The sequence below is a fragment of the Dipodomys spectabilis genome, unplaced genomic scaffold, assembly GCF_019054845.1.
Source record: "Dipodomys spectabilis isolate Male_0828 unplaced genomic scaffold, ASM1905484v1 ptg000036l, whole genome shotgun sequence".
In the NCBI taxonomy this organism is placed as follows: domain Eukaryota; kingdom Metazoa; phylum Chordata; class Mammalia; order Rodentia; family Heteromyidae; genus Dipodomys; species Dipodomys spectabilis.
In genome coordinates this window covers 3,332,520-3,358,318 of record NW_024870713.1, presented here as the reverse complement: position 1 = coordinate 3,358,318, position 25,799 = coordinate 3,332,520, and the positions used below count along the sequence as shown (strand labels likewise).

The following is a 25,799-nucleotide window of genomic DNA, read 5'->3' as shown; positions in this document are numbered from 1 at the left end:
TGAAGTGTGTGTTATGTAAAAAGAAACTGTAAAAGAATCAGAAAGGTTAAAGAATTTTCAGAGGGAAACACAACCACTGTGTAATGGAGTTGGGATTTAGACCCAGCTCTGTCTGGCTCTGAATGTCATGTATAAAGCCACTGTACTCCCTACCATCACCTTAATGTTGTGAACAAACCAGCACCAGTGCTTTGCTTCAGGCTGAGGGTGGATTCCTCCAACGTGACTGCTGTCAACGCATCACTTTCCACATTACCTCCCATCATCCTAAGGAACAGCAGAAGGAATTTTCTTCATTGTTTTGGAGACATAGAATAATTCTGTACTGTTCCAAACTCTTCTTTACTAAATAGTAAAATAATGCAAATGAGATGTGATTTGTTTGAGGGTAATTGATACTGGCCCCTATAAGTGCTGGATTATTTTGCTGTGTTATCTGACATCATGGTTTAAAGATCCATGCCCTAGATTCTATCCCTACACTATTGCTGGACTCTGATATTGGCAATTTGGGGTGGAGGTGCTATACTTTCCTTGAACAAGCTTCTAAAAGAAGAAAGGCTAAGATATCCTTCCTAATGTTTTCTTAAACATCCACATACCCTTCTGAATTAACTATATCTAAATCTATGAATTTATCCAAAATATTATGAACGTGCTTTAAAGTTTGCACCAGTATGAAATGTGACACTCAGAGCCAGTGCCCACTGACCGCCTTATAAATGGGCCTTACAACAACAAGCCTTTGTTCCCCTTTACTTTTAATTCCAAAAACACAAATTAAACCTCATAATGGCTTATTTGTGACAGAAGGCTTTGACCTGAGACCACCGAGGAGTGCAGGGGGAATAAAAAGATTTCCTTCAAAGATTGTTTGGAGATCAACAGTTCAAAAAAAAAAAAAAGGTAAAACAACCAGGGACATAAAAGGAGCTGGTACACTCCCTCTGTTCTGATTCTTGGCTTAAAATCAAAGACCTCCACAGACGAATCTAGAAGCTCATAAAGTCTCCATTTCCAAGGATTCTGAGATGTACATTTTCTACAGAGTTGTTCCCTGCTGGGGTGATTGGCTTAAGTTTTTCCTTCCCCTATGGTATAGAGTGTGATATGAGAACCTTGGAAGCCATTAGACTCTGGGATTAGGCCTAAGTCTTAGAAAGCAGTCTTGTTTTCATGATTTCTCTCTTCTGTGATAGTTCTACTAGCGACTAATGTGTTAATGCACATGTGTTAGTATTAGAAGTCATGTTGTTTTAGTTACTCAATTATATGAATTACATTCTACCACATTAAATATAGATGTTTTATACATATAAATAAATTCCTACTGTCTAATTTTAACATACCTCAACTCACACTCATAATCCTTTCCCACAGAGGTAGAATCATTGTATGTAGATCATTGTAAGTAGGAAAATGGAGTCCTTGAAGTAGTAAACTGTTCTTGTATGTTTCTCTACTACAAAACTCCTTTGGATGGAGACTGGAGATGGAAAGGGAAAAAGTTCAAAAACCATTGAAAGCATTGAAACCATCTTCCAACAGTTGAGTGGAGAAAACCCGCATCCTGTGACACTCCCCTGATGACACAGGGCTTGGCTTCTGAGTGCATTCCAGCTGCGTGCTCAGGTAGCAGGCTGGATTCTAAGGCAAAGCAGAAACTGAAAACACACATGGAGCAGTGTGATTGATTGAGGAAATTGGAAAATACAGAAACAGACTGACTGGAAAAAGTTTCAGCCAACCCCTAGAAGATCTCTAGAACAAAAACACATACCACCGTGGTGCCCAGTAGGCATTATAAGGACTACCAGGGAAGGGGCTGTGCGCAACCATATTCCTGAGCTGGGCTCTGAGCACTTCTAGAAAGAACTTAGTATGGTACATATGCATCATTATCCCATCAACTACAGAGTGGAATGGGGTCTTATGTCCACTCAATGTGACTTCTAGAAATATTACTTTAGTGATTTGTAGCATAAGCAACATTCATTTTTTATTCTTTATAATGTAGAAGTATTGTTTCCATACAAGTGTCCAAAGGGAAATACATATGCCTAAATGTGTGTCATATATTTGTGTATACACAACACGTGTGCACACACGAGCGCGTGAACGCGCGTGCACACACACACACACACACACACACACATGCCAAATAGTTTTTCATTAACATTTTATACCAGGCATTTTGGGCAGCAATTGGAAATGGCCTGAGGGGTTTCTAGAGCAGAGGTCAATGAACTCAGGACAACCCCTTGAATTTTCCATTAGTGAGTAGTTAGATGAAGTAATAAATAAATTATTATTAAGCACTTTGCAAATAGAGTGTTATGTAAATGCTAAATAATCATAATAATACAGTAGCATGCTGATCTTGATAAACTGGTCCTCTTCCACATCATTTAAAATGGATGGCACAGCAATGTCTGTGAAGATGAATGAGGTCCAGGTTCGTAAAGCCAGTCGCAGCAGCAGTCTCTTCTGTGAGAAGGCTTGGGCCTCTGCCTCTTCTGGAGTTACTTCACTCTTCCCCTGTCTCAGTGGGACAATTAGCAGAGTAGAGGGATTCTGGCTGGCTTTAAAGGGGGTAGTAAAAAGGTTCCTATGCAGGGCTATTGAAAGTAGACTTAGGTGAGTGCATAGGGATTTGCATTTCTCAGAAGTCAGGGCCAATCTATAAAAGGCTGAGGGCAGAGAATTAACATTTATTGAGCGCCTCCTGTGACCCAGACACTGGGCTCACTTGGTGCTCTGTGTTTATTATCTGATTTATCCTCCAGGCCAGCACATTAAGGTAATAGAGGAGAGGAAGAAAGCAGAATGCATTAGTATTTTCTGTAGAAAAAGCAGAAAGACGCACCCTAGTGCTGAAGCCACTTTCCCTTTGTGTTCTGAAGTCAGACCTAAATTTGTGGAGCAGGGGGCAGATAGGGGAGAGTCTCTGAGAATCTGAGAAAGACTATCCAAGTGATTTATGGCCCCCTAGCGCTAGGCTCTTAGGACACACATTTGTGTGGTGATTGACATCTTCCTTTGGGGTTACACCAAATAATCCTGCTTCTTGGCCCTATTGGACCTAATGCATCCTGGACCCCACAGTTGGTGGAGTCTGATCTCTACCTTTAATGCAACTACTGATAGAAAGATAGCCATGTTTCCAATACATTGTTCATGCACTTCGGTGGACATTATCTCATTTGATTCTTAGGCAAGTCTATGATTCAAGTTTTGTTGCTTCTTAGACAAGAACACTAAGGTTTTTGAAATGATTTGTCACTTCAACAACTAATCCGGGAGGAGGAGGTGAGAACCAGGTTGGTCCACTAAACCGTGGCTTGAATTGTGTGGTAATCCTGTTCCTGTGAACTCTGGAGGTCTTAATATCTGAGGGTTTGTTGTCTTTTTATTTATCACTGGGCTATGTTCTTAATAATGATTAATTACCCTTCTGTTTAACATGCCAGCTTTTAAAAGTATGAAAGTAGCTCAAGTGTTTGTTTGCTAACAGCTTTATTGAGCATAATTGACACACAACAAACCATACATTTGAAGTATATAATTGACTAAAATTTGCCTCACAAGCATAGCAATATAACCGAGATAATAAAGATGACCTCACAAACTTTACCTCTTTGAAATCTATCCGACCTACACTTTTTCTCTTCCCACCCCAGTCAATCACCGATTTTCCTTCTGTCACTATTTTTAGCTTGCCTTGTCTAGAGTTTTATACAAATGAAATTGTGCAGTATATTCTTGTTTTTGTCTGCCTTCTTTCACTCCATATAATTATTTTGAGATTCATCCAAGTATCTTCTTTGTCTTTGTTTTATTTATAGAGTTGGGGACTTTGAATAATTAGTATGTATCTTATTTAATTTTAGCTTTGGATGCAGTCCAAAGTTCAGCTTCCACTTCTGTCATTTATTATCTATGTACCAAGAAGTAAGTCTCTTACCCTGTTTGAGGCTTAGGGTTTTTTTTTAATCTATGAACTCTGTCAACTGTCCTGCACAAAATCTATATGTGAAAAGCACTTGATTTTGCAGTTCACATGCAAACTTTTTGTTGACATTTACTTTTTTCTAGAGCTCAACTGAATTTATTTTTATGGTATGATTAGTTTATTTTTATTATAAATGTGATGTGCAAGAGAGGTTACAGTTACATAATTCAGGTAATGAGTACATTTCTTTGTGAACAATGTCACCTCTTCCCTCCCAACCTCATTTCCCCACAAGGTGCATGGTTCATATTTAACATAGTGTCTAGTGAGTATCACTGCTGCTTTTGTGCACCTTGGTCCCACCATTTCTGTCCTCCTTCTTACCCTCCCCCAAACAGACAAACTTACATACAAGACAAAAGGTATAGAAATTAAAAACAGTAACAACGGAGAGGGAAAAACCCCAAAATAACAACAAAAAAAACCCTTTTGCTTCCATTTCTTGGAGTTTATTTCAATAAACATCTTTTTATGGAATGATACACATATAGCTATTGAGCCTTTCATATACAAATTTTAAATACTAAAAATAAAATGTTCACACTCTTTATTATCAAGTTACAGTAACCTGACTGCATTGTGGGATTCTTAAAAGTGACATATGAATTCACTCTTTTTAACCTCTGTGAGAATCCTGTAAGTACATGAAGGCATTATTATCCATATATTGCAGGCCAGAAAGCTGGAATAGATATGTGGTAGAAAGAGAATTCTAGCTCAAGACTGTTATTATTCATTATGACACAACTGCCTTCCTTTCCATAACACTCTGATGCAAACTGTTAATATAAGATTTGAGGGACACCAGGTGCCAGTGGCTCATGCCTATAATCCTAGCTACTCAGGAGGCTGAGATCATGGTTCAAAGCCAGCCCGGTTCCAGATCTTAGCTATGGTAAATAATGCTGCAATAAACATAGATGTGCTGGTAGCTTTAGTGTGGTCTTATTTGTAAACATTTGGGTAAATGTCCAAAAGTGGGACCGCTGGGTCATAGGGGAGCTCTATGTGGAGTCTTTTGAGGAACCTCCATACTGTTTTCCAAAGTGGTTGAACAAGTTTACACTCCCACCAACAATGAAATAAGGTTTCCTTCTGTCCACATCCCCTCCAGCATCTGTTATTAGAGTTCTTGATTTTTGCCATTCTAACTGCAGTGAGGTGGTATCTCAATGTTGTTTTGATTTGCGTTTCTTTTATGGCTAGGGAGGTTGAGCATTTCTTCATGTGTCTATTGGCCATCCTTCTTTTTTCTTCAGAGAAGTTTCTCTTTAAGTCATTAGCCCATTAGCTAAGATCTGGAACCAACCTAGATGCCCCTCGGTAGATGAATAGATCAAGAAAATGTGGTATATATACACAATGGAATTCTATGCCTCCATCAGAAAGAATGACATTGCCCCATTTGTTAGGAAATGGAAAGACTTGCAAAAAATTATATTAAGTGAAGTAAGCCAAGCCCAAAGAAGTATAGGTCCCATGATTTCCCTTATTTGCAATATCTAGTATATGTATGAGTCAAGCAGAAAAGGCCAGATAAGGTGATGTTAGGAAAATGAACCCTAAGATATGTATTTTAAATGTTTTTTTTCTTTCATGCATTTGTTTCTAATGCAATTACAAGATTATTTCTTTGTTGCTTTGTATGTCCCTCCCCCACAGTATAACCCATGTTTTCACTGTATTTGACGTCGGTATAATTTGTGGAGGGGAAGGGGAAAAACAAGTCATTTAAATAAGGATACAAGTGGGCCTGTTGCAACAATGAGAAGCACAAGTTGTCATGTCAAAAACGAACTTTACAACTTGGGGGGGAGGGTGGATTGGGTGGGGAGGGAGGGAGGATGGGAAGGGATGGGAAGGGTAAACAAAGGAGGAGGCTACAATGTACTCACTATCTTGCCCATGTAATTGTAACCCCTCTGTACAGTATTTTCACAATAAAAAAAAAAATGGTCTAGAAAAAAAAAAAAAAAAGCCAGCCCAGGCAGGAAAGTCCGTGAAACTCTTATCTCCAATAAACCACCAGAAAACTGGAAGTGGCGCGGTAGCTCAAGTAGTAGAGTGCTAGCCTTGAGCTGAAGAGCTGAGGGAAAGCTCTCAGGCCCAGAGTCCAAGCTCCACAACCAACAAAAAAAAAAAAAAATTTGAGGGACATTGTTATACAGAAAAAAAAAACATTTTTTTTGGTTTTTTAGCAAAGAATGTCAACAGTTAAGTAAAAATTAAGATATAGTTGATAAAATAACAAACTTATTATTGGAATAGCAATTACAAAGAGATACCACATATTTTCAATGAGTCATGATATAAACCTAATATTTTAATTTATGAAGAGTAATTCATACCTGCTTCTAAGGTCAACTGTGAGAGAGTCAAAGGCAAGGAATCTGCAAAGAAGAAATCATGGCATGCAGAACAAAGTTGGCACTGAAAGCACTGGAGAAACTTCTGAGTTAACGTAGATGTTCAATAGTCCCAGCTAAGGAGACTGCACTTATCCCAACTTCGAAAATTCACCATCACTTTTGAGTCCATTGGAATTGTTACAATAGAATGGGAAAATTCAGCTTCAGTACAGGTTGTTTTCAATACAAATATTGTTATTTAATAAATATTTGTTTGGGAGAAAGATAAGAAGAAGATTTTAATTCATCTCAGGGAACTAGCATTTCTTATGTGTCCAATATGCACAAGATCTCTCTGACTTTAAAAAAATGCTGTTTTAGCTTGGTACTGGCACAAGGACAGACCTGAGGATCAATGGGCTAGAAATGAAGACCCAGAAATGAACCCACAGGCTTATAGCTACCTAATATTCGATAAGGGAGCTAAAATAATAGAATGGAAGAAAGACAGCCTCTTCAGTAAATGGTGCTGGCAAAATTGGTAAAACATCTGAAGAAAACTAAAACTAGATCCCCATATATCATCCTGCACCATAATCAACTCCAAATGGATCAAAGACCTCAAAGTCAAAGAAGATACCCTGAAAACATTACAGGAAGGAATAGGAGAAGCTCTAGGGTTCCTTGGCATAGGCCAAAATTTTATTAATAAAGACCAGAAACACAACAAATCAAAGAAAGTTTGGACAAATGGGATTGCATGAAGCTTCAGAGCTTCTGCATGGCAAAGGACATAGCTAGCAAGATCAATAGAAAGCCCACGGATTGGGAGAAGATCTTCACTAGCCATACAACGGTCAAGGGTCTCATATCTCAAATATACTTAGAACTCAAAAAACTAAATCCTCCAACAACAAATCCTCAAAGAAACAACTGCCCAGTAAATAAGTGGGCGAAAGACTTAAAGAGAAACTTCTCTGAAGAGGAAAGAAGGATGACCACTAGACACATGAAGACATGCTCAACTTCTCTAGCCATAAAAGAAAGGCAAATCAAAACAACATTGAGATTCTACCTCACCCCAGTTAGGTTGGCTATCAAGAACTCTAATAACAACAGATGCTGGAGGGGATGTGGACAGAAGGAAACCCTATTTCATTGTTGGTTGGAGTGTAAACTTGTTCAACCACTCTGGAAAACAGTATGGAGGTTCCTCAAAAGACTAGTACCAGCACAACTATGTTTATCACAGTATTTTTCACCAAAGCTAAGATATGGAACCAACCCAGATACCCCTCAGTAGAAGAATGAATCAAGAAAATATTATATATATATATATATATAAATATATATATATGAATTCTATGCCTCCATCAGAAAGAATAACACCACCGCATTTGTTAGGAAATGGAAAGACTTTGAAAATTATATTAAGTGAAGTAAGCCAGGGCCAAAGAAACATAGGTCCCATGGTCTTCCTTATCTGCAATAACTAGTGTATGTCTAGGACAAGCAGAAAAAGGTCAAAAGCTATGTATATACGACCATATAAGATCATGCTAAGCGAAAGAAACCCCAAGATAGGGGCCCAAGTGGTTTTATCTCTCTTGCTGTTGTTTTTAATGTACTTATAAAAAACCACTTTGGAAAGTAGTATGGAGGTTCCTCAAAAGACTCCACAGAGAGCTCCCCTATGACCCAGCAATCCCACTTTTGAGCATTTACCCAAATGATCACAAACAAGACCATACTAAAGCTACCAGCACAACTATGTTTATTGCAGCATTATTTATCATAACTAAGATATGGAACCAACCCAGATGCCCCTCAGTAGATGAATAGATCAAGAAAATGTGGTATATATGCACAATAGAATTCTATGCCTCCATCAGAAAGAATGATATTGCCCCATTTGTTAGGAAATGGAAAGACTTGGAAAAAATTATATTAAGTGAAGTAAGCCAGGCCCAAAGAAACAAAGGTCCCATGGTTTTCCTTATTTTCTGGAGACAAGCAGAAAAGGTCAGATAAGTTGATGTTAGGTAACATGAACCCCAAGATAAGTATTCAAATGTTTTTTTCTTTCTTGCAATTGTTTCTAACATATTTATAAGATTATTTCTTTGTTGCTTTGTATGTCCCTCCCCCATGGTACAACTCGTTTCCACTGTATTTCATGTTGGTAAAATCTGGGGAGGGGAAGGGAAAAAACAAATCGTTTAAATAGGGATACAAGTGGACCCATTGCAACAATGAGATGTTATGTGGAAAAACGAACTTTACAACGTTGGCGCGGGGGCCGGGGGCGGGGAACGGCGGTGATGGGAAGGGATGTGAAGGTGAAACACAGGAGGAGGCAACAATGCTTGATACCAAGTGTACTGATTGCCTTGCTCATGCAATTGTAACCTTTCTGTATGGTGTTTTCACAATTAATATATATTAAAGTGCTGTTTTAAGGGAGAAGATAAAGAGATGAAGAATATAAAGTAATTCCTGTGTTAAGAAAGGCCCAGATTCAAAGCACAGAAAGCAAATGTCAATAGGGTTAATGACTACTTGGAGGTGAGCTACTTGGAGGATATGGACTTGAAGTCTCTGAGCCACCTATACCACAGAGGCTTGACACAAATGGACTTTTTGTAAGCAGGCAATAGAGACAATTTTTGGTATCTTACAGAATCCAGGAAGAAACCTATATCAGACATTTGTGCTTTTCAATAAGGAAGCTTGGGTGTAAGGTCAGTGTTGAAGACAAAGTATTTTGAGTTTTCAATGTGTAGAATGTAGTTGAAGTTTGGGGTGACTGAGATTATCTAGGGCAAGTGTATAGAGAGAGAGACTGGATAGCCAAAGCACAATTAAAACCAATGTCATAATTGAAGTTTTTTAATATAGTATTTTTACAAAGATCTCCCCTTCTTGAACATTTTTTAAAAATCGATTTATTTCTTGCATACACCATATATTCCATGTGAGCAGGTGCACACTGATACCTGTTCCATTGAAGTACTAAAAAAAGGGAAACCCCAAAGCCTCCCTGGTCATTTACCTAGTTGGGGCAGTAGTACAAGAAGGATTTGGGATGCAGAGTGATGTTCTGAGAAAGCAGGGGCATAAAATAAGTATTTTGACCAATTGTAAATAAATCTGACATAATAGTTGTGTCTTTCTGATATAGTTTTTCTTTTCCTGAGGATTGAGATGTAGAAAATACAGACAGGAAGATTGTATGCTATAATGTTCAGCCAGTTGTATCATAGCCTCTTCAGACTTAGCTCATCTCTACACCAACTCTTCATACTTCTATTCATCTCTCATGTCATTAAACAGGTTGAGTGCCTCCTATGGGGATCTCCCATGTTAGGTGCTAGGGACCAAAGGGGAATGCTGTTTTGTACCTACTCATGAAAAGCAGAGACTGCATTTGGTGAGGAGGTGCTCTACTCACTCTGGGAGACTTCTTGACTGGCATATTCTTTCCATGTGTCAAGGCTCTCAGATCCTACAGTATGCTGTCCTGTCACAGCTGGGAAGGAAGTGAGGTGATGATTATTACCATGCATCAGGTGGCTGAGATACAGAGGTGGAATGGTTCAAGGAAGGTCAGACTATGGCTTAGGTCCAGGTCTCTAGCAGAATGTTCTTTCTGCTAAAGGGAGTAGTTTTTTTCCCCCAATATCATAATCCTGGGCATTTTGCCTTTCCAATTTCCCAGTTGTCCATTTTATCTCTCAAGCTGACATATTTGACAGGCCCTTGGGGAATACTAACTCGAGAATAACTCACCTTTGGTCAAGACCTAACTCCCACAGGTGTAACATGGAGTTTGGGGAGAAGCCACTCACACAATCATACCACACCCCCTGCAAAGCTCACTGTCTATCTGGAGGGAAAGTATGTTTATCAGTTCTGTATGTACCAGAGAGCACTAGCAAAACCAAATTAGCTCAAACTGGCTGCCATTCAGGTCAGCTAATTCAATTAGCTATTGTTGCATTACTGATAAGGACAGTTTGGAAAAGGAAAAAAAAAAAAAAAACGAACAAACAGACACTCATCCAGTAACCATAAAATGAAAGCCAAGAAAATGTGTTAATGGGAACACTCTGAAAGGAAACCCCTCTGGCTAGCAAGAGTACCTAGGGGTCTTTGGTGGACCATTCTCCTTGCCATCTGCTCCAAGCTTAGCACTTACAGCCCTCTCTGGCTCTGCTTCTATGAACGCTGCTGCTTTCTGGCTTCCTGGCACCCAGCTGTAGCCAGAGCAGCCTTCTCCTTCCCCTACCACTATGCTTCCAAGGCTTCTGGGAATCTGGAGGGAAGGGGGAATTTTACTGGAAAGAATTATCCTCATTTACGTGCTAAAACATAAAAGCAAGTTGATATTCAGAAGATCTCTAAAGAAAAGTGAGTTGAGAAGGAAGGGAAGGACAGCAAGAAGGGAGAGAAGGAGGGATGGAAGGAGGAAAGAAAAAGTGAAAGGTAAGAGGTAGAAAAATAAAGAAAGAGCTAGAAAGCTACAACTTTTGGCTGTACACTACCTGTTCTTTTACTTGATAATAGCCCCTCTTCTACAGATTAAGTCTAGGCTCTAGCCAATATTTGAGTCCAGAAGTTACAATTACTACCCAATGACAGTAGCTTATACCTCTAATCCTAGTTAGAATACTTTCTTCTCATGCATTCTTTTCTTTTCCTCTTCATCCCTAGCTACAAAGTAGGAAAATAACACCCTCTCTGTGGTAGTGTCTCAGGGCAAAACTTCTTGACTGTGAACTCATTTCACCTATATGCGACAGTTGTGTACCTCCCTGTGAACTTTCCTTGACCTACAATAACAGAGTCAAGATAGATTTCCTCAGCCATCCTTTGTAGGTAGGGGTAGAAAAAACCTCTGGACTCAAAGTAAAAACATGTAGAGTGGAGTCTTGTGTTTGCAGTTTACCAGCTGTATAAGCTTGAGCAAGTGTATTAATGTTTCTAAGTTCAGTTGTTTCATCTGGAAAACAAAGGCAATAATAACTATTTCATAGAGTTGTCATGAGGATTAAACAAGCTTATGTAGAAGGAATGCTAAAACTGAATTGCTTTATTTCTTGTGGGGTGGTGTGTGTGTGTGTGTGTGTGTGTGTGTGTGTGTGTGTGTGTGTGTGTGTGTGTGTGTGTGTACCAATCCTGGGGCTTCAACTCAGGGCTTGGGCACTGTCCCAGAGCTTTTTTCTTGCTCAAGGCTAAACTTTACCACTTGAGCCGCAGCTCCACTTCTTGCTTTATGTTGGTTAACTGGGGATAAGGATCTCATGGACTTTCCTTCCCAGGCTGGCTTTGAACCTCAAAAAAATCTCAGCCTCCTTGTAGAAAACTAAAGCTAGATCCTTATATATCACCCTGCACCAGAATCAACTCCAAGTGGATCAAAAACCTCAGAGTCAAAGCAGATACGCTGAAAACATTACAGGATGGAATAGGAGAAACCCTAGGTCTCCTTGGCGCAGGTCGAAATTTTCTTAATAGAGACCTGGAAACACAACAAATCAAAGAAAGGTTGGACAAATGGGATTGCATGAAGTTGTATAGCTTCTGCATGGCAAAGGACATAGCTAGCAAGATCAATAGAAAGCCCACGGATTGGGAGAAGATCTTCACTAGCCATACAACTGACAAGGGTCTCATATCTAAAATATACTTGGAACTCAAAAAATTAAACCCCCCAACAACAAATCCTGAAAGAAACAACTGCCCAATAAATAAGTGGACTAAAGACTTAAAGAGAAACTTCTCTGAAGAAGAAAGAAGGATGGCCAATAGACACATGAAGAAACGCTCAACCTCCTAGCCATAAAAGAAATGCAAATCAAAACAACATTGAGATACCACCTCACCCCAGTTAGAATAGCAAAAATCAAGAACTCTAACAACAACAGATGCTAGAGGGGATGTGGACAGAAGGGAACCTTACCTCATTGTTGGTGGGAGTGTAAACTTGTTCAACCACTTTGGAAAACAGTATGGAGGTTCCTCAAAAGACTTCACATAGAGCTCCCCTATGACCCCGCAATCCCACTTTTGGGCATTTACCCAAATGTTTACAAACAAGACCACACTAAAGCTACCAGCACAACTATGTTTATTGCAGCATTATTTACCATAGCTAAGATATGGAACCAACCCAGATGCCCCTCAGTAGATGAATGGATCAAGGAAATGAGGTATATATACACAATGGAATTCTATGCCTCCATCAGAAAGAATGGCATTGCCCCATTTGTTAGGAAATGGAAAGACTTGGAAAAAATTAAGTGAAGTAAGCCAGGCCCAAAGAAACATAGGTCCCATGGTTTCCCTTATTTGCAATATCTAGTATATGTATGAGTCAAGCAGAAAAAGTCAGATAATGTGATGTTAGGAAAATGAACCTTTAGATATGTATTTAAATGATTTTTTTCCTTTGGTGCAATTGTTTCTAATGCATTTATAAGATTATCTCTTTGTTGCTTTGTATGTCCCTCCCCCACAGTATAACCCCTGCTTTCACTGTATTTGATGTCGGTATAATTTGTGGAGGGGAAGGGGAAAAACAAGTCATTTAAATAAGGATACAAGTGGACCCGTTGCAACAATGAGAAGTACAAGTTGTCATGTCGACAACGAACTTTACAACTTTGGTGTTGGTGAGGGAGAGGATTGGGTGGGAGGCCGGGGGGGGGGGGGGGGAAGGGGGGGGAGGCTGGGAAGGGATGGGAAGGGTAAACAAAGGAGGAGGCTACAATGCTTGATAAGAAATGTACTCACTATCTTGCCCATGTAATTGTAACCCCTCTGTACAGTATTTTCACAATAAAAAAAAATCTCAGCCTCCTGAGTAACTAGGATTATAGACATGAGCCACCAGTGCCTGGCTATTTCTTTAAAAAAAATACTCTCTCTCTCTCTCTCTCTCTCTCTCTCTCTCTCTCTCTCTCTCTCTCTCTCTCTCTCTCTCTCACACACACACACACACACACACATTAGTCTATTGAGCTATTGCTAATATTTACAATGGAAGAGGTTTTTTTCTACATAACATGAATGAAAAAGTAACTTCAATTTTTGGTGGCTGATGAGCCATCTCTGGAGTCATCTGGGTCTGCGCCTTTTCCTTTTCCTATATTCAGCTGGTTAGCTGCTCATTGAGATCTTGCCAGAGGGTAGGCAAAAGAAATAAAAGCTGAAATCGGTCAATTTGACTCTTTGATAGCAGCCCTGATGAAAGATTGGTGGGTAGAGGGTGTTAAAAGGTTGCAAGCTAAACTAGAATTCTGCCTTCTTACCAGGAAATTTCCAGAACCTACTGATTGTTGGGATGCCCTGATGGTGACAGCTATTCCTCTTCAATCAAGATTAAAGAATTGTCTTCCCTGTCTGAATAGTGGCCTCTCTTCTAGAATGACACATACTGACTTTTGAAGAAACAAGAGGATATCTGCTGGCCACTCTTCTCAGCCAAAACAACCTGGGTGAGCAGTGAGCTGGAAGATTTTGCAACTAGATGCTGGTTGTACCAACAGGGTCCCAAAGCAATAATCACTCCTCTTTCTCTCCTCCCCTCATCCAGCAATCACATAATCACTCCTAATCATTTACTATGTACCACCATGTAATATAAAATGTGGTGACTAGCTAGATATGTAAGCTAACCTCTCAACTCTCACAGTTATACTAGATTTAAAAAGTGAGAGTTTTGCATGTGAAAATACAACTAATTACATAAGAGAGAGGACAATGAAAGCAATTATAGCATCGTCCATATACCAGTCTCAGTGTGAGGTGCTGTTCATGTATTATATTATGTAATTCCTATCACACCTCTGGGACACATTCCTACTCTCCTTCTAAGGATGATAAGCCTGGCAGTCAGAAATGTGTAATAACTTGCCCAAGGTCACATAGCTAGAAAAGCATAGAGTGTATTTTCAAGTTTAGATTTACCTAACTCCATAGTCTAGGCATTGTTTCTAATCCACACCTGCCAGTAACAGAAATAGTTGCTCAGAGATACCATGGTAGGTGGAATTGGGTCAAACCCAGAGACCCAAATGCCTAAGAGCAAAGATAGCATGATAAAGTTTTACCAAGGCCATCAATTGGTTTGAGAAATATTTTTAGCCAGAGGATAAAAAGCCTGGGTTCAGGAGGCAGAGATGGAGAAGAAGAAGTGACTGTACTGTAGTCAAAGCCCAGTCATTATCCACATGTATGCATCACAGTAAGTTACTTCCCTTGTCTAGGTCTTCCTGTCATCACTTGTAATGAAGATTTCTAGATTGTCTATGTCACTACCATTGGGCAGGTGTGCTGGGCAAAATGGTTCTATAGTAACCAGACCTGAGTTTGAATGCCAGCTCCACAACCAAGCAACAGGCAGTTAGGCAAGTCATTTAATCATCTGTACAATGGAGATAATAATACCTACCTCAGGGTCTTTGCCCTTATTGTTCATTATCCTTGGGACAATCTTCCCAGGTGTTCACAGCAGTCACTCATGTCCTTTCTTTGGGTCTTTATTCATTATCTTTTAAAGATACATCCCTTAAACACAGTATCTAAACTTGCAAACCATCTGGCATTGCCTATTTCCTTTCCTTGCATAATGGTTTTCCTTAATACATGACATCTAACATACTGTAAGAGAGCCTTCAGTTATTGTATTTATTGCTTGTTTCTAGAATGTAAGCTCTATATGAGCAGAGTTTTTCATTCTGTTTTGTTTTTGTATTCTTTATGGCTGTATTCCCCAAGTTTCTAGAATGATTAGGTGCTTAATAAATATTTCTTGCATAAATGAATATTTTGGATTTGGATCATGTGAGTAAAATGTTATTCCTAGAGCCTCCCACATGGCAAACATTCCTTGCCCATTAGCATGTTAGGTGGTGGTGGTTGTTTTTATTGTATTATTAGTATTGCTCTGCCTCCATTCAAAGGCATGGATACATTCTGTTTTCCCTTCAGATGTCCCGGAATTAGCATTCTGACCTTCTTAGTGAATTTAAGGGCCTTTTTGTTGATACTACTCTAGAAGCAAGAAGAAGTAGTCATTGTGGGACAAGTAAGGGAGAAGGTGTGCATGGTATCTAGCTTCAAATATCTGGAGGTATATCACATGGGTGAAACCATAGGAAGCATATGTCTGGCACATACAAAAGGATTGCCATGAAACTGGATGCCTAATGATGGAGTCAGCTATCTCAGGAGGCAGTAAGCTGTTCTTGCCTAGAGGTCTCTTATAAGTTGGATAACTATATCTTACAGACCTTGAATATAATTATTGTAATAAGTGACAAGGTTAGAATGCAGCCAGAGGGGACCACACGCTTAGAAATCTGTGGAGAGGCTGGGTGCCGGTTGCTCATATCTGTAATCCTAGTTACTGAAGAAGCTGAGATTTGAGAATCACGGTTCAAGCCAGCCAGTGCAGAGAAGTCCCTGAGACTCTTATCTCCAATTAACCACCAGAAAACTGGAAGTGGTGTTGTGGCTCAAGCGGTAGAGCATTCGCCTTGAGCTGAAGAGTGCAGGGATAGCACCCAAGCCCAGAGTTCAACCCCATGACTGACCAAAAAGAAAAATCTATGGAGATAGTTAATAAAACATGGCATCCTTGGGGACAAGAAAAACGATGGCCAATCAAAGTATTGTTTATTGTAAACAATCAAAGATAGATGGTCAAGGGGCTGAGACAGCCACTCCAATTAAAAGTCAAGATATATTAAACAGATTCCAGATCTTAGTCAATTTTCAGATTTAGAGCCCACTGACTAAAAGAAAGCCTGGGTCCTCAGACAGAAAGACCTTTCAAATGTTGCATGTATATATCTAGCAATGATTATCCCATTATTTCCAAAAAGGCTCTCATTTACATCAGTAATTTCCAGAGTATATAGTTATTCAGTGGGGGAAGAAGGAAACTCAAACAGTTTGAAGATTGTTAGACATGAATCCCAAGATGATATCAGCATCTGGAACCCAGATAGTCATCGTGGTCTGGTTGCTAGGGTGATCCAATTATAACCATTAGGTACAATTTCTCACAGTGCATCCACTGGCTTCATAGGAATGCACTTGATATTTCCCTCCATTCTTTATTGAATGATGGAAGCACGTATAATTGGTAGTTAATAGAAAACTCAGAGTTCTTTGAACCATGAAGTAAGAGCAAGTATCCTAAAGAGGCCCAAGCATAATCTTCTGAAACTTCTTTTCCTTCAACCTCCAATTCTCCACCCAACTAAATCAAAAGCAATGTTGCATTCTAGAGAAAAATTGTATTCTGATACAATACTTAAGGACTCCCAAGTCTGTAGGGCTGTGGTTTACACCATCAATTTATTTCACTAGTTTGTCCTTACAAAATCTAGAAGGATCATAGCAAATGAAAGTGTTACCATAAATACAAAATACATAAAACTACTTTCTCATTCAAATACTAACTTCAATTGCAGCTGCTGTGCCAAGTGTGGTATCTTTGTTAGGGCATATTAACATAGCCTCAGGTATATGATACACAGCCTTTCGTATTCCAAATATGTTATTTTTCTACCCTTATTAGGGAGACAAGAAGCATTGTCTGTATTCACATGGAGCAGACAAAAATGTACATTTGTTATTGTGCCCCAGGGCTATGTTAATTCTTCTAACCTCTATTGTGGAGTCTGACTGCATGGTGATTTTGAGAATGTTACATTAATCCACCATAATGATAAGGTCATGTTAAGAAATAGCAAATATGCTAGAGTAAAATGTATGTGTTTTACCAGAGTAGGAACAAAACCCCCTGAGTACTCAGGATCCCACGACATTAGAGAATTTTTAGCAGTTTAGTGGATGGAGTATGTGGGGACTGCTTTACCAAAGATAATGACAAATTCTGTAAATTCATTCCTCCTGCCACTGTAAAGGAATCACAATGCCTAATACTCCTCTTTGGGTTGGGCAAGGGGCAGCTTCAAAACTTGGGAATATACCTCTGACCATTTACCAAGTAATGTGGAAAATTTCCAGCTTTGAGTGGAGCTTAGAGTTGGAAGAGGCTCTGTAGAAACTTTGAGTTCCCATGCATGCAACCTTACAAACTGAGCCATAAGACCTCGCTGTCCCTACAGTATTTTAGATATCTACGTTGGGAAAAGATACACTGTGGGGTATGGGTAGCCACACTGACAATATTACAATATAAACCCATGGAATTTTGAAGCAAAATGATAACTTCTGCACGGGAGAATTATCCTGTTCCTGAAAAAGAGATGGAGTGAGTGTGTTGCTCAGACTTAGAAGAGATGGAGTAACTGATCATGGGATGTCAAATGACTACATGACCAAGCTAAGTTCATTTAGACTCACCATGGACCTGCTGGCTATCATTAAGATGGGAATGTTTTATACAGGGTATGATACAAATGATCTTGGTAAGCAGTCAGCCACATGAGCAGATTACCTGGACTCCTGTGTAATCCCCAGCCGCTACACCAGTGTGTCTCCAGCCGTTCACACACTGGCTGCTTCAGTGGTTCCTTCATGATGAAATAGATGAGGAAGAATAGCTTGGGCTCAGAATATGGGTCCAAGCCTCAAATAGCTGAGGGACTATGCCCCTCAGAAAATGCTATGAAATGCAGTGACGAGGGCAATTCCTGCCAGACCTCTAACCTCCTACATGGCATGGGGGATAGAAATGGAAAAAATATAGATACTCTAGTATGGCCTTGCTTGTGATCATTTGGGAAAACGACCAGAAGTGGGATTGCTAGGTCATAAGGGAGCTCTATGTGGATCCTTTTGAGGAACCTCCATCCTGCTTTCCAGAGTGGTTAAACAAGTTTACACTCCCACCAAAAATGCAGTAGGGTTCCCTTTTGGGCACATCCCCTCCAGCATCTGTTGTTATTAGAGTTCTTGATTATAGCCATTCTAACTGGGGTGAGGTGGAATCTCAATGTTGTTTTGATTTGCATTTCTTTTTTGTACATTTTTTATCATCAATGCTTTATTTATTTATTTTTATTGTGAAAATACCATACAGAGGGGTGACAATTACAGGGCAAGGTAACAAGTACATTTCTTCATTTTTTTTTTTTTTGGGGGGGTGGGTCTGGTCGTGGCGCCTGAACTCTGGGCCTGGACGCTGTCCCTCAGCTCTTCAGCTCAAGGCTAGCGCTCTACCACTTGAGCCACAGCACCACTTCTGGCTTTTTTCTTTTTGCTTATATGGTGCTGAGGAATCAAACCCAGGGCCTCATGCATGCAAGGCAAATGCTCTACCACTAAGCCACCTTCCCAGCCCACAATGAGTACATTTCTTATCAAGCATTGTTGCCTCCTCCTTTGTTTCCCCTTCCCATCCCTTCCCATCTCCCCCCACTACCCCCCCCCAACGATTTGTACATTTCATTGTTACAATGGATCCACCTGTATCCCTATTTAAGTGATTTGTTTTTTCCCTTCCCCTCCACAAATTATACCAACATCAAATACAATGAAAGCAGGAGTTATACCGTGGGGGAGGGACATACAAAGCAACAAAGAAATCATCTTATAAATATGTTAGAAACAATCACAAGAAAGAAAAAAAACATATTAATACTTATCTTGGGGTTCATTTCACCTAACATCAACTCATCTGACTGTTTCTGCTTGTCTCAGACATATACTAGTTATTATAAATAAGGGAAACCATGGGACCTATGTTTCTTTGCGCCTGACTTACTTCACTTAATATAATTTTTTCCAAGTCTTTCCATTTCCTAACAAATGGGACAATGTCATTCTTTCTGATGGAGGCAGAGAATTCCATTGCGTATATACATACCACATTTTCTGATCCATTCATCTACTGAGGGGCATCTGAATTGGTTCCATAGCTTAGCTACGGCAAATAATGCTGCAATAAACATAGTTGTGCTGGTAGCTTTAGTATGGTCTTGTTTGTGATCATTTGGGTAAATGCCCAAAAGTGGGATTGCTGGGTCATAGGGGAGCTCTATGTGGAGTCTTTTGAGGAACCTCCATACTACTTTCCAAAGTGGTTGAACAAGTTTACATGCCTACCAACAATGCAGTAGGTTCCCTTCTGGCCACATTACCATTTTGTACATTTTTATTGTAAAAATATTGTACAGAGTGATTACAGTTACTTTAGCAAGGTAATGAGTACATTTCTTATTGAGCATTGTTGCTTCCTCCTTTGTTTTCCCCCTACCATCCCTTCATTGTTACAATGGATCAAGCTGTATCCTTATTTAAGTATTTTGTTTTTTTCCTTTCCCCTCCCAGAATTAGAGAAGTGTGTATACAAGATGCAGGGCACCAACATGAAATACAATGAAAATAGGGGTTATATCATGGGGGAGGAACATATAACGCAACAAAATAATCACATGGTACATTATAAATACGTCAGAAACAATAGCAAGAAATAAAAAAGATATTTGTGTCCTTAGGGTTCATTTTGCTTAACATCACCTTATCTGGTCATATCTAAATAGCTTTTGGCCTTTTCTGCTTGTCCTACACACATACTAGTTATTGCAAATAAGAGAAACCATGAGACCTATATTTCTTTGGGCCTGGCTTACTTCACTTAATATAATTTTTTCCAAGTCTTTCCATTTCCTAACAAATGGGACAATGTCATTCTTTCTGATGGAGGCATAGAATTCCATTGTATATACATATCACATTTTCTTGATCCATTCATCTACTGAGGGGCATCTAGGTTGGTTCCATATCTTAGCAATGGTGAAAAATGCTACAATAAACATAGTTGTGCTGGTAGCTTTAGTGTGGCCTTGTTTGTAATCATTTGGGTAAATGCCCAAAAATGGGATTGCTGGGTCATAGGAGAGCTTTATGTGGAGTCTTTTGAGGAACTTCCATACTACTTTCCAAAGTGATTAAACAAGTTTACACTCCCACCAACAATGCAGTAGGGTTCCCTTCAGGCTACATCCCCTCCAGCATCCCCTCCAGCATCTGTTATTATTAGAGTTCTTGATTATAGCCAGCCTAACTGGGATGAGGTGGAATCTCAATATTGTTTTGATTTACCCTTTTTTTATGGCTAGAAAAATTGATCATATCTTCATGTGTCTAATGGCCATTCTTATTTCCTCTTCAGAGAAGTTTCTCTTTAAGTCTTTAGCCCACTTATTTATGGGGCAGCTGTTTCTTTGAGGATTTGTTGTTGGGGGATTTAATTTTTTGAGTTCTAAGTATATTTGAGATATAAGACCCTTGACCATTGTATGGCTAGTGAAGATCTTCTCCCAATCCATGGGCTTTCTATTGATCTTGCTAGGGATGTCTTTTGCCATGCAGAAGCTCTGAAGCTTCATGCAATCCCATTTGTCCAACCTGTCTCTGATTTGTTGTTTTTGTTAAGAAAATTTTGGCCTGTGCCAAGGAGACCTAGGGTTTCTCCTATTCCTTTCTGTAATGTTTTCAGAGTATCTGCTTTGACTTGAGGTCTTTGATCCATTTGGAGTTGATTCTGGTGCGGTGTGATTTACAAGGATCTAGCTTTCATTTTCTCCAGGTGAGTAACCATTTTTGCCAGCACCATTTACTGAAAAAGCTGTCTTTCTTCCATTCTATTCTTTTACCTCCTTGTCAAAGATTAGCTGGCTGTATATCTATGGATTCATTGCTGGGTTTTCAGTTCTATTCCATTGGTCCTCAGGTCTGTTCTTGTGCCAGTACCCAGCTGTTTTCATTACTATGCCTTTTTAGTAGAGTCTGAAGTTTGGTATTGATATTCTTCCAGAACTGTTCTTTCTGGTGTGGAGGGAAGGGATGATAGGAGTAAAACAAAGGAGGGAGTAACAATGCTCAATGGCAATGGACTCATTACCTTCCTCATGTAACTATAGCCCCTCTGTATAGTATCTTTACAACAAAAAGTATATATTAAGAAAAAATAGGCTCTTAGCCAAGACAACTATCTTGACTAAGAAGCTGGAGAAAAAGAAATGCAAAGATCAGCGATAAGAGATCTAGAGAGAATAGATGTGGGTGGACCTAAAGAATGAAGATCATTCCCTCAGTTGGTGGCTCTCTCCAGAGAATCTACCTCAAACAAGGCACTAGCAATCAAATAGAATGGCTCAACAATTAGTGCTAGTCTTCTTTTCCGTTGGGTACCATCTTCCATTCATCTTCAAAATCAGAGACCATCATGTAGTGTTGTGTCCTTGATTACACAGAGCATATGACATTTTGGACCCTAGGATAGAAATCAGAGTGATTCTCATCCCCTGCCATCACTTTCAGAGACTCACATTGGAGCTTTGTATATCCTGTTCCACTAACTTTTCTCCCTGTCTGTCTAGAACTCTGGTTCACAGAGAATGAAGCTTCTTAATCTACTAGCTGTGGCTTCTGTGAGAGCATTTTAGCCTTTTAGTGATACAAGATCAGGAGGCAGGAGTAACTGACATTGATTAGAAGATGGTGGTGCTGTTACCAACCGGGGCAGGATAGAACCTTTGTCATCCATGCTCATTCTAATGACCATGTTCTTCTCAAATATAGATGTAATACTTGTCCATTTACTTACAAAAGTAACTATAGAGTACCAAGTAGTACCCCAGTGCTTCGTAGTGAGGAGGGATGACAATCAACACTACACTAGAGAACAGTACAAAAGCACACCGTCTAGGGTCCATTATGGCATTTTTGCTAATGGGCAAAAGAGTTAATTTTATGAGATAGTTAATTGATGAGTTATATTTAATAGTCATTTTTATGAGTCAAGTTGACTGAGTCACAGGGCGTTCAGATAGTTGGTTAAACATTACTTCTAAGTGTATTTGTGAGAAGTTATTAACATTTGAAGCACATTGTCTACTGTAGGCTTCATCCAGGCCATTTGAATAAAACAAAAAACTGTTTATAGCAGAAAAGGCTGTTTATATGTAACTGTTGGAGCTCAGATATCACTCTTCTCCTGACCTCAGGCTAGGATTTACCCCATCACCACACCTGGTTCTTAGGATTTAGACTTGGAATGAATGTGAATATCCTCAATTGTGCTTCTCAGACCATTTGACTTAATCTGGAATGGTACCTCTGGCTTTCCTGAATCGCCACTTGAAAGTAAAAGATGATGAGACCTCTCAACCTCCATAATTGAGCCAATTCCTTATAATAAATACAACACATTTAGCAACATCACCTCTTTTCTGTTTCTCTGGGGCACCCTCATAATGCCTAGTATTATAGGATCATCCTTATTCAACGTAAGTGTAGTATACATTGCTTCCCTGAGTTTGGGGCTTGTGAAAAACCTACACAAAGACAGTTCTATTGGGGTAAGCTGATGGTGAGGCTGTAAGGTGTTCTCTGCTCAAACTTCCTTTCCTAGTAAGCAAAGGGGAGAGGAGTTTGCTGCAGTCAGCCCTGGGTGGTCTTGGCAGAGCTCTCTTTGTCCTGTTAGATCTCTCATCGAAGTAGATTTGGTCCCAAGATACTCACCCTCTTATCTCTTCCTTTCTCTTTTCATATACCCCATCATTTTTTCCCATGGTGGATGCCTCCACTGGCAGCAAGGTGATCAAGCACAGAGCAGGCCCTATTAAACTCTACTCTTTTCTCCTAGGTAGGTTTCCTGTTGATATCTGCAGTATATTCAAAGTCAGCGTTCTTTGGGAAAAGAGGTGGGGAGTGGGTTACAGTTACATGAGTAAGGTAATGAGCACATTTCTTATCAAGCATTGTTATCTCCTCCTTTTTCCCCCTACTATCCTTTCCTCCCCACCTGCCCAACTCCTCCCTCACCCCTCTCCCGAAGTTATAAAGTTCGTTTTCAATATAGTGTCTTGTGCATCTCATTGTTACAATGGGTCAACCTGTAGCCTTATTTCAGCATTTTTCTATTTCCCTTCCCCTCCCTAAATTAGAAAATTGTATATACAAGATGCAGGACACTAGAATCAAATACAGTAATAACAGGGGTTATACCATAGGGAGAAGAACATACACAAGAAACAAAAAATATCATATAGTACATTAAAAACAACAGCAACAGAGAAAAAAACTTGTGTCCATAGCTTGGGATTCATTTTGTTATCATCATCTTATATGGTCATATGTACATTACTTTTGACCTTTTCTGCTTGTCTGGTAAGATTATCCTAGATGTATAGTAGTTATTGCAAATAAGGGAAACAATGGGACCTATGTTTCTTTGGGCCTGGCTTACTTCACTTAATTTTTCCAAGTCTTTCCATTTCCTAACAAATGGGGCATTGCCAGTCTTTCTGATAGAGCTTAGTATTCCATTATCTCTTTCTGTATCTATATCTATATCTCACATTTTCTTGATCCATTCATCTACTGAAGGGCATCTGATTCCATATCTTAGCTATGGTGAAAAATGCTGGGATAAAAAGTTAGCTTTAGTATGGTCTTGTTTGTGATCATTGAGGTAAATGCCCAGAAGTGGGATTGCAGTGTCAGAGAGGAGCTCTATGTGGAGTCTTTTGAGGAACCTCCATACTGCTTTCCAGAGTGGCTGAATAAGTTTACACTCTCACCAACAATGCAGCAAGGTTCCCTTTTGGCCACATCTCCTCCAGCATCTGTTGTTATTAGATTTCTTATAGCCAACTGAACTGGGGTGAAGTGGAATCTCAATGTTGTTTTGATTTGCCTTTCTTTTATGGCTAGAGAAGTTGAGTGTTTCTTCATGTGTCTATTGGCCATTCTTATTTCCTCTTCAGAGAAGTTTTTCTTTAAGTCTTTAGCCCACTTACTAATTGGGCAGTTGTTTCTTTGAGGATTTGTTGTTGGGGGATTTAATTTTTTGAGTTCTAAGTATATTTTAGTTATGAGGCCCTTGTTTGTTGTACAGCTAGTGAAGATCTTCTCCCAGTCTGTGGGATTTCTATAGATCTTGGTAGCTATGTCCTTTGCCATGCAGAGGTGCTGCAGTTCCATTTGTCCAACCTTTCTCTGATTTTGTTTCTGGGTCTTATTAAGAAAATTTAGGTCTGTGCCAAGGATCCCTAGAGTTTCTCCTGTTCCTTCCTGTAATGTTTTCAGGGTGTCTGTTTTGACTTCAAGGTCTTTGATCCATTTGGAGTTGATTCTGGTGCAGTGTGATAAACAAGGATCTAGCTTTCATTTTCTCCAGGTGAGTAACCAATTTTGCTAGTACCATTTACTGAAAAGGCTGTCTTTCTTCCATTCTATTTTTTTTAGCTCCATTGTCAAAGATTAGGTGGCTGTAAATCTGTGGGTTCATTGCTGGGTTTTCAGTTCTGTTCCATTGATCCTCAGGTCTGTTCTTGTGCCAGTACCCAGCTGTTTTCATTACTATGCCTTTGTAGTAGAGTTTAAAGTTTGATATTGATATTCTCCCAGCACTGTTCTATCTGCTAAAGATTGCTTTTGCCATTCGGGGTCTTTTATTGTTCTATATGAATTTTTGGAATGCTTCTTTTATTTCATTGAAGAAGAATGAGGTTGAGATATTGATAGGTATTGCACTGAATTTGTAGATAGCCTTTGGCAGTATTGCCATTTTCTTTTCTTTTTTTGGGGGGGGGGGGAGGAGGGGGTCCGGTCGTGGGGCCTGAACTCTGGGCCTGGACGCTGTCCCTCAGCTCTTCAGCTCAAGGCTAGCACTCTACCACTTGAGCCACAGCGCCACTTCCGGCTTTTTTCTTTTTGCTTATGTGGTGCCGAGGAATCGAACCTCAGGCATGCAAGGCAAGCGCTCTACCACTGAGCCAACTTCCCAGCCCCCAGTATTGCCATTTTCATGATGTTAATCCTCCCAATCCAGGAGCATGGGAGGCTTTTCTGTTTCCTTAGTTCTGCCTTAATTTCCTTTTTCAGGGTTTTTAAAGTTTTCATCATAGAGGTCCTTCACTTCTTTAGTTAACTCCTAGGTATTTTATTTTTTGTGTGGCTATTACAAAAGGAGTTGCTTTCCTGATTTCAGCTGTGCTCTTCTTGTTATTGGCATCCAGAAAAGCCATTGATTTTTTAGGTTAATTTTATACCCTGCTACTTTGCCAAAGTTTCAAATCAGCTCAAGTAACTTGGGAGTGTAGTCCATGGGGTTCTTTAAATACAAGATCATGTCATCTGCAAAGAGGGAGATTTTTACTTTTTTGATCCCCTTTATGTTTGCACCTTGTCTTATTGCTTTAGCTAGGCATTCTAATACTAAATTGACGAGGAGTGGAAAGAGAGGACATCCTTGTGTCGCTCTGGATTTAGAGGAAATAGTTTTAGCTTTTTGCCATTAAGTATAATGCTGGCTATAGGTTTGTCATACACAGCCTTTATTATTTTGAGGAATGTTCTATGGATTCCTAGTTTCTCCAGAGCTTTCATCATAAGGGGTATTGGATCTTGTCAAATGCTTTTTCTATATCTATTGAGATAATCATGTG

General features: G+C 39.6%; 1 protein-coding gene across 2 annotated transcripts in view; it reads left to right on the top strand.

Annotated features, from left to right (window-relative positions):
• Pbx1 (PBX homeobox 1) overlaps positions 1-15,188 on the top strand; it is a 298,114-nt gene extending 282,926 nt beyond the window's left edge. For both annotated transcript variants that reach the window (XM_042677330.1, XM_042677329.1), the window contains one exon: positions 13,677-15,188. Coding sequence is in view for 1 of the 2 variants with exons in the window: in XM_042677329.1 (XP_042533263.1) it covers positions 13,677-13,697 (21 nt within the window). In the remaining variant the exon portion in view is untranslated. The remainder of the gene's footprint in view (positions 1-13,676) is intronic.
• Positions 15,189-25,799: the final 10,611 nt, after the last annotated feature.